Genomic DNA, 9,259 nt, shown 5'->3' on the forward strand with positions numbered 1-9,259 from the left:
AGTACTGACATGTCCTGATGCTGACTTAACTATCAGAGTATCATTAGAGAATTTCACTTTTGGTGGTTTTTTAATCAGTACAGTTTTGCATGCTCCAGTGTCGCAGAGCATCGTCATTGGCTGCCCATTTACGTATATAATTACAGTTGGTTTATGTTCAGAGCCCAAAAGCAATTGCTCTATGTTATACACGTCTGTGTTTTCATTGCTCTCTGCTTCTGTGTCTTTTCCTAGTCATTTGTTATTTCTGTCATCCTCTTCCTCACTGTCATCCTTTTTTCTATGTCTACACTCGCGGGCAAAATGCCCTTCCTTTCCACAATTGTAGCAGCTTGTATTTTTCACTCTTCTCTCTCCTTTTCTCCCTCCTCCTGCCTTTCCCTTTCCTCTGTATGGGCCTGGTTTATGTCTCCTGTATTCTGCAGAGAGTGCCACGAATCCTGTTACAGGATCTACAGCAAAGACTCCTCCTTTTTCCTTTTGCTTCTGTATTTTGACTGCGTGTTCAGCATATTGCAGTGCATCTGGCAGACTTCCTGTATTTTGTGTGACCCAATGTTTTTCTACGTGGGCCCTCACTTTTGGAAGGAGGCCGTTCAGAAATGCATTTTTTAGCTGTTGCTGAAATGGTGTTTGTGGCTCCTCCTGGTAATTTAAACCTGAATGTTGTCTGAAGACTGGGCGTAGGCGATCGAGGAAGTCAGAGGCAGTCTCAGCTTCCTTCTGCTTTATTTCGCCTAGAACTGAGACCCGACAATTTTTTGTCTGATACCTGACAACTTTTTTTTGAGAACTGAGACCTGACAATTTTTTGTCTGATACCTGACAATTTTTTTTTGAGAACTGAGACCTAACAATTTTTTGTCTGATACCTGACAACTTTTTTTTGAGAACTGAAACCTGACATTTTTTTGTCTGATACCTGACAACTTTTTTCTTGAGACCTGACGATGTCCTAAAATTTACACCGTACAAGGGAGACTTCACAGGGGTTGAAAACACAAGGGAAAACTAATAAACAAATTAACTTAGATAAGTTAAACAAAACATAAACATCAGAATAATCCAAAACCCAAAAAGCTGGGTCAAAAGACCCAGGATCGTGACAGCCTCAGTACCACATAAACTGCAAGATTAAACTGACTAAACTCATCTGTGCGTTGCCTGGATTGACTACAAGAAAGCCTATGACTCGATGCCCCACTCATGGATCCTGGAATTATACAAGATCAACAGAGCCTTAAGTTCATCAAGAATTCAAAGTGTTGAACAACACTTGAAACCAACTTCAGGCCAATAGCACAAGTCACCATTAAGTCCACGATATACCAAGGAGATGCCCTGTTTCCAATGCTATAAACTGACAATACTGGCTATCAATACTGAATACGGAATGGAGCAATCATCAGCAGTTCAGAAATAAGATCCATTGAGACAGGAGCCTACCACACCAGACATTCCCCAGGCGCAAGATGTTTAAAAATGCCCCTGAGACAATCCAGCACATAACAGCAGGGTGGAAGATGCTAGCAGGAAGGGCATACAACACCATAGCCAAGTGACTGGCATAGCATATAAGAAATCTGGAGGTAAAAATGGGACACGTGTTTTTGGCGGTTGAGAATGACCAAACTGAGCTCCTATGAGACTTCCAGATACAGACAGACAAATTGGTGATAGCCAGTTTGTCTTCTGGTGATAAAACTGGTGATAGCTAGTTTGTCTTTTCCACCACTACTATGTGGTGGAAAAGACAAACTAGCTATCACCAGTTTGTCATTATGCAATGTACTGTTTATAAGATTGGGGAAACCTGCAGTCAGCTGAGACTGAAAAAGTCACTTGGATGAGCAACAAAATGTTTCTCCCACTGAAAACGCTAAGTCCAGATGAACAGAATCAACTTTTGGAGATTTACTTACCTGGATGATTGAGCATGCATCAAGATATGGGAGATTGTAAACTGCTAGCAGTTAAGCCAGCCTTTAAAGAGTGTTGTCTTTGGTTAGAGGAACCTGAACAACATTTAATTATCTGAACTGATTGCAAAAATGTAATTTACCTGAGTGCTGCCAATAGGCTCAATGTTTGCCAAGGCTATTGGTCTCTGTTTTTTGGCCGCTTTAATTTCTCCATTTCTGTTTATCCATGTTCCAGAAAACTCAAACCTGTTCCCAATTCTCCACCAACCCTGACCAACCAGAGCCATAAAACATCCTCCCATCCAGCTGCAAAGTAGGTTCCCTCATGTGGGACATCGAGGAAATCATCCACCAGAAACTTCTGAATGAGCCAGGCCCCAGTACCAGTCCACCAAATCTATGCTAAGTTCCCACTTCTGCTCGTTCAGCGGTTATTCATTGGGCTCACACTGCCAGGTTCACCTGTAATCCCAGAGTGAGTAGAACCCTTTTTTGATTTTGATGATGTGGTTCTGTTGGCTTCATTGGGTGATGGCTTTGTTACGAAATATATATATTCTTAGTGCTTATTTTCTGATTAGATTGTTTTATGTATTTTAATAATAGAAGCCTTTATAAACCAAGGGCAGATGTGAGAAAGAACTAGGTCAGAGGGTGACAGGTCGCCAGCAACAGAGGCTTTAGTAAGGGGAAGTTAAGAAACAGGAAGTTTAGTGCAGAGCTGCAGAGGCATATTAATAAAATACAGGAAATCAGACAGAAAAAGCAGAACTAAGTAACACACACACACACACACACACACACATTAGTCCGACCAGAAGGAGTTGTTTTGAATGAAACTGTGTGTGTCTGTGTGTGACGTATAGCAGAACTATATATACGTATTTTGGCTGGCAATGCCTTTAGAACTGGGGGTGCGTGCTCGTGTCTGCAGTTCTCTGTTTCCGGAAATGAACAATAGAGATCATTTTTTGAGCTTTGACCACTCTGAGTCGGAAGTCTTTCTCTTTCGCCAAAAGAATTCCAAAGAACCGAATTTAATAGCCTCCAGCTCACACTTGAACAGTTCACAGATGAGTGTGAAGCTGTGGGAATGACAATCAGCACCTCCAAATCTTAGGCAATGGTCCTCAGGTGGAAAAGGGTGGAGTGCCCACTCCAGGTCAGGCACGAATTCCTGCCCCAAGTGGAGGAGATGAAGTATCTCGGGGTCTTGTTCACGAGTAATGGGAGAAGGGAGCAGGAGATTGTCAGGTGGACTCGTGCTGTGGCTGCAGTGATATGGATGCTGTACCAGTCCTTCGTGGTTAAGAGGGAAGTGTAAAAACAAAGCTCTCAATTTACCAGTTGATTTGTATCCCTACCCTCACCTATGGTCACGAGATGTGGTTGCACTGCACTCGTGGTTGTTGGAGCTGCAGTCGTGGTTATTGGCGCTACAGTCATGGTTGTTGGTGCGGTGGTTGTTGATGTTGGAGCTGTAGTTGTGGTTGTTGGAGCAGGTGCTGTGGTTGTTGGAGCTGCAGCTGTGGTTGTTGGTGCGGCTTTTGTGGTTGTTGGTGTTGGTGCGGCTGTTATGGTTGCTGGAGATGCAGTTGTGGTTGTTGGAGCAGCAGTCGTGGTTGTTGGTGCTGTTGTTATGGTTGTCGGAGCGGGTATAGTGGTTGTTGAAGCTGCAGTTGAGGTTGTTGGTGCGGCTGTCGTGGTTGTTGGAGCTGCAGTTGTGGTTGTTAGTGCGGATGTTGTGGTTGTCGGTGCTGCTGTTGTGGTTGTTGGAGCTGCAGTCGTGGTTGTTGCCTCAGCTGTTGTGGATGTTGGTGCGGTGGTTGTTGAAGCTGGAGTTGTTATTGTGGATGTTGGTGCGGCTGTTGTGGTTGTTGGAGCCGGTGTTGTGGTTGTTGGAGCCGGTGTTGTGGTTGTTGGAGCGGGTGTTGTGGTTGTTGGAGCTTCATTTGTGGTTGTTGGTGCTTCATTTGTGGTTGTTGGTGCGGCTGTTGTGGTTGCTGGAGCTGCAGTCGTGGTTGTTGAAGCTGCAGTTGTGGTTGCTGGTGGGGCTGGAGAGATTATATCTCTCGGCTGGCCTGGGAACACCTTGGTATTCCCCCAGACAATCTGGAGGAGGTGGCTGGGAAGAGGGAGGTCTGGGCTTCTCTGCTAAGGCTGCTATCCCCGCGACCCGGCCCCAGATAAGTGGAAGAAAATGGATGGATGGATGAATGGATCAATGGACATATTTGAAAGGTATGGCTCTCTCTTGCAAGCTGACCCCCCGACATATCTGAGTCTGACACTATCAGGTTGTGAGAAATTATTGCAAATATTCATTTAAAGAAACAACATAACAGAAACCAATCTGTAAATATTCTGTTTTTATTAAAGCTTTTTACATGCAGTTGTTGCACATCTTGAAAGTTTCCTGATTTTCTTTTTATTTACCCAAACCCAAATAGTGTTAATTAACAGTGTTAATTTCTCATAAAGATGTATTCTGGTCATTTTGACTTTTCTTACAGAAAATGTGCAAATTAAAAGAAATTTCACAGAATACATATAAAGATACTTATAAAAATACATTTGTATAAATAAGAAAAGTAACAGTGCATGTTTTGGGACACCTGAAGATCTATTCTTAACACTATTACATGTAATTTGTGATATATACTGTGTATGATATATATGAAATAGAACTCAAAATATATAATTTTACAAGCATTTAGAAACAATGAATGGATGTAAAGAATGAAAAAATGCTGTCGATAATTATATTAAAAAGATGAAAGGAAGAAAAAAAAAGAAGAATTTATGTTCTTTTGGCCTCATATTTGAAAGAGGAATAGTTAACAGACATGAAGATAAAGATACACTTACAAGCAAAAGACCTGGACTTCACTTAATTTCAGGCCACTGCATAGTACTAATTACTAAGCCTCTATGTTACGGGGCACCCACAGTATATATTTAAATGTTTTGCCCATGCATTGTCAGGCTAATTTTTTTTATTGGTGATTTAATTAACCGGATGCTTAAAATTGTTTGTGTCATTCTGTTCAGGGCAGGGTCATTCCCACCCGAAAATATTTTAATGTAGATAAAAACATACTAGAGCTACTCTTTCTGATGTGTCCAACTAAAGTGCACCTGAACAAACCCAACAACCCTTATAAATAATAACATATCAGATTTCTGCTGACATTACATTTTTTTCATGTTATTAAAAGAGATCGTGTTCTGCTGGCCTTTCACATGGAAACCAGCACAGATGCTATTGCTGGCTTGATAGAAGGCATAACAACAGCAGCAGGAGGAAAGCAATTCTGGGATTAATCTTGTGGGATACTCCACTTGAAACTGTAGTTGTAGGTACAACAGTTGTAGCTGAAGCAGTAGTGGAACTAGTAGTCAGTGCAGCAGTAGTGGAACTAGTAGTCGGTGCAGCAGTAGTGGAAGGGACAGTGGTTGGTAGAGGTGTGGTGGAATTGTCCGTGACAATGACAGGAACTATAAAATATTTTTCAAAAATAGATTAATATATATTTCTGTACAGACTAAAATAATTTATTTATCACTGATTAATTACCAAACTAACTTTTGTTTGCATTTTCTAATACTCACCAGAAGTTACTGATACTGTCTCAGGAACTATTTGGATGGTGAAATTAATGCTGGAACTGTTAATAGCATCTTTTAAAGCTTGAACAATAGTAATATTTTCTGGGACTTGTGCATTGGGAATTGTTTGATTGAACACAAGCTCCACCAATGCCTCAGTTCTATCCACTCGTTTTTGGACTATAACAGATCTGTGTCATGAAAGAGAGTGAGGCAGATGTTACATGTCACTTTTAACATTCAAAATGAAATTTAATTAATAAGTGTGTGAAAAATAACCAGAGTTAAAAAACATGTACCTGAACCCAATCACAATGGCACGGATGAAGTTAGCAAATTGTGCTCTGTATATTCTATCACACTGCAAAAAATAAACACAAAAAGAAAATTTAAACCAGGTGAAACTTCAAAATTTCATTATCTAAAAACCCTTATTTAAAATATATGATTTGAAATACATCTATCTTTTGCTTCTAGATTTGTTCTCTTGATACTGTTTCAGTCAACATGTAATTTGTATTAAGTTCAAATATTACTCACCGTCTCTTCAACTCGTTTTTTGCGATCTTGATATGCAATGCTGTTGGGGTCTTCGAGATCAGGTACATATGGTTCAAGGAACTGTAGAAACATAACAATTTGGACAGGTCCAGTTGGTGCTTTTGTAGTTGGGATAGTGGTTGGAGTTGCTGCAACTGTTGTTGTAGTTGCAGTTGTTTCTGGTGGAGTGGCTGTTGTTGGAGCAGTGTCACTGATGTTGATGGAGGCCCTTTCGATGTCAAAGCCGCTCACATTTGAGGCTTGACCGATCAAAACATTCCTAATCTCAGTGTAGTTTGGGACAGAAAAGTTTACAAACTGAAGTTCCATGGTGTTGATGACTGATCCCTTCCTGCAAATGCAGAAACACAAGTTATTGTTTTGAATATTAGCTTTTTAGGTCAGTGCCCTACATGATATGTCAAAATATGGAAATTACCTGAAGCTCACCACATCCAAGGAGACAAAGGAAGAGGGGAAGGCCTTACTGTAAACAGGTTGAATCTACACACACAAAAGAGATTTTCTTAAAACGATTTTTTCTGTTGTATTTTTTTAAATATTTGAAATACGTATGAACATTATAGACATCTTGTGTGTGGAAAGTTCATCCCTTTGAATGAAGAATAACAAAACAGAAATTATATTGAACTGAAGAGCTCTGTAGGTATTGAAACAGACTGATGTGTTAGGATTACGGTCATGGTAGAGGTGCTTATGTAGTTAAACAAAAAAAATTAACATGAAAATATTGTTGGAAAAGGGCATTAACCTAATATTGAGAGGAAATTAATTTCACAAAGGATTTTGGGAAAAACAGTTACTGACCTGTCTCTTTATCATTAAAGATCGACTTATAAAGGCTGCAGATGATGAATTCAACAAGTCTGTTTCAAAATTGCTCTGAAGTGATCTGAATGTGACATATCTCATTACTGTATCCCTGCCAGTTGTTGGAGGGATTGTTGTGTTATGAACTGCTGTTGTGGTTGATGAAGGAGCGGTAATGGTGAATGTCATGGTTGTTGGTGCGGTGGTTGTTGATGTTGGAGCTGAAGTTGTGGTTGTTGGTGCGGCTTTTGTGGTTGCTGGTGTTGGTGCGGCTGTTGTGGTTGTTGGAGTTGCAGTCGTGGTTGTTGGGGCAGCTGTTATGGTTGCTGGAGATGCAGTTGTGGTTGTTGGAGCAGCAGTTGAGGTTGTTGGTGCGGCTGTCGTGGTTGTTGGAGCTGCAGTTGTGGTTGTTGGAGCCGCAGTTGTGGTTGTTGGAGCCGCAGTTGTGGTTGTTGGAGCTGCAGTCGTTGTTGTGGGTGCCGCTGTTGTGGTTGTTGGAGCTGCAGTCGTGGTTGTGGGTGCGGCTGTTGTGGTTGTTGGCGCTGCAGTCGTGGTTGTTGGTGGGGCTGTTGTGGTTGTTGGAGCTGCAGTTGTGGTTGTTGGAGCTGCAGTTGTGGTTGTTGGTATTGCTGTCGTGGTTGTTGGGGCTGCTGTTGTGGTTGTTGGAGCGGCTGTTGTGGTTGTTGGAGCTGCAGTTGTGGTTGTTGGTGCGCTTGTTGTGGTTGTTGGCGCTGCAGTCGTGGTTGTTGGTGGGGCTGTTGTGGTTGTTGGAGCGGGTGTTGTGGTTGTTGGTGCCTCTGTTGTGGTTGTTGGACCTGCAGTCGTGGTTGTTGGAGCTGCTGTTGTGGTTGTTGGTGCTGCTGTTGTGGTTGTTGGGGCTGCTGTTGTGGTTGTTGGTGCGGCAGTTGTGGTTGTTGGAGCTGCAGTTGTTGGAGCGTCTGTTGTGGTTGTTGGAGCCGCAGTCATGGTTGTGGGTGCGGCTGTTGTGGTTGTTGGAGCGGGTGTAGTGGTTGTTGGAGCTGCAGTCGTGGTTGTTGTGGCTGCAGTTGTGGTTGTTGGAGCTGCTGTCATGGTTGTTGGAGCTGCAGTTGTGGTTGTTGGTGCGGCTGTTGTGGTTGTTGGTGCGGATGTTGTGGTTGTTGGTGCTGCTGTTGTGGTTGTTGTGGCTTCAGTCGTGGTTGTTGGTGTGCTTGTTGTGGTTGTTGGTATTGCTGTCGTGGTTGTTGGTGGGGCTGTTGTGGTTGTTGGAGCTGCAGTTGTGGTTGTTTGAGCTGCAGTTGTGGTTGTTGGTGCGCTTGTTGTGGTTGTTGGCGCTGCAGTCGTGGTTGTTGGTGGGGCTGTTGTGGTTGTTGGAGCTGCAGTTGTGGTTGTTGGAGCTGCAGTTGTGGTTGTTGGTATTGCTGTCGTGGTTGTTGGGGCTGCTGTTGTGGTTGTTGGAGCGGCTGTTGTGGTTGTTGGAGCTGCAGTTGTGGTTGTTGGTGCGCTTGTTGTGGTTGTTGGCGCTGCAGTCGTGGTTGTTGGTGGGGCTGTTGTGGTTGTTGGAGCTGCAGTTGTGGTTGTTGGTATTGCTGTCGTGGTTGTTGGGGCTGCTGTTGTGGTTGTTGGAGCGGCTGTTGTGGTTGTTGGAGCTGCAGTTGTGGTTGTTGGTGCGCTTGTTGTGGTTGTTGGCGCTGCAGTCGTGGTTGTTGGTGGGGCTGTTGTGGTTGTTGGAGCGGGTGTTGTGGTTGTTGGTGCTTCTGTTGTGGTTGTTGGACCTGCAGTCGTGGTTGTTGGAGCTGCTGTTGTGGTTGTTGGTGCTGCTGTTGTGGTTGTTGGGGCTGCTGTTGTGGTTGTTGGAGCGGCTGTTGTGGTTGTCGGAGCTGCAGTTGTAGTTGTTGGTGCGCTTGTTGTGGTTGTTGGCGCTGCAGTCGTGGTTGTTGGTGGGGCTGTTGTGGTTGTTGGAGCTGCAGTTGTGGTTGTTGGAGCTGCAGTTGTGGTTGTTGGTATTGCTGTCGTGGTTGTTGGGGCTGCTGTTGTGGTTGTTGGAGCGGCTGTTGTGGTTGTTGGAGCTGCAGTTGTGGTTGTTGGTGCGCTTGTTGTGGTTGTTGGCGCTGCAGTCGTGGTTGTTGGTGGGGCTGTTGTGGTTGTTGGAGCGGGTGTTGTGGTTGTTGGTGCTTCTGTTGTGGTTGTTGGTGCGCTTGTTGTGGTTGTTGGCGCTGCAGTCGTGGTTGTTGGTGGGGCTGTTGTGGTTGTTGGTGCTTCTGTTGTGGTTGTTGGACCTGCAGTCGTGGTTGTTGGAGCTGCTGTTGTGGTTGTTGGTATTGCTGTCGTGGTTGTTGGGGCTGCTGTTGTGGTTGTTGGAGCGGCTGTTGTGGTTG

General features: G+C 43.7%; 1 protein-coding gene across 1 annotated transcript; it reads right to left on the bottom strand.

Moving 5' to 3' along the window:
• Positions 1–4,290: 4,290 nt before the first annotated feature.
• LOC146580319 (uncharacterized) lies at positions 4,291–7,472 on the bottom strand. Its single transcript, XM_085269586.1, has 6 exons — positions 6,900–7,472; positions 6,511–6,575; positions 6,072–6,423; positions 5,831–5,892; positions 5,535–5,722; positions 4,291–5,420 (listed from the first exon to the last, which is right to left on the bottom strand). Exons 1-6 carry the CDS (start codon positions 7,089–7,091, stop codon positions 5,185–5,187), a joined length of 1,095 nt encoding a protein of 364 aa, XP_085125712.1. The 5' UTR covers positions 7,092–7,472; the 3' UTR covers positions 4,291–5,184.
• Positions 7,473–9,259: the final 1,787 nt, after the last annotated feature.

Source organism: Mchenga conophoros, linkage group LG3 (genome assembly GCF_057382185.1).
Source record: "Mchenga conophoros isolate Kocher_MC1m ecotype Shallow Benthic linkage group LG3, M_conophoros_male_GT1.1, whole genome shotgun sequence".
In the NCBI taxonomy this organism is placed as follows: domain Eukaryota; kingdom Metazoa; phylum Chordata; class Actinopteri; order Cichliformes; family Cichlidae; genus Mchenga; species Mchenga conophoros.

Excerpts from the sequence above, each read along its gene's own strand:
- LOC146580319 (XM_085269586.1), bottom strand. The coding sequence starts at position 7,091 with ATGACATTCACCATTACCGCTCCTTCATCAACCACAACAGCAGTTCAT. Across the intron at positions 6,424-6,510 it reads TTGGATGTGGTGAGCTTCAG|GAAGGGATCAGTCATCAACA; the intron begins GTAATTTCCATA and ends CTGCATTTGCAG. Across the intron at positions 5,421-5,534 it reads GACAGTATCAGTAACTTCTG|TTCCTGTCATTGTCACGGAC; the intron begins GTGAGTATTAGA and ends AATATTTTATAG.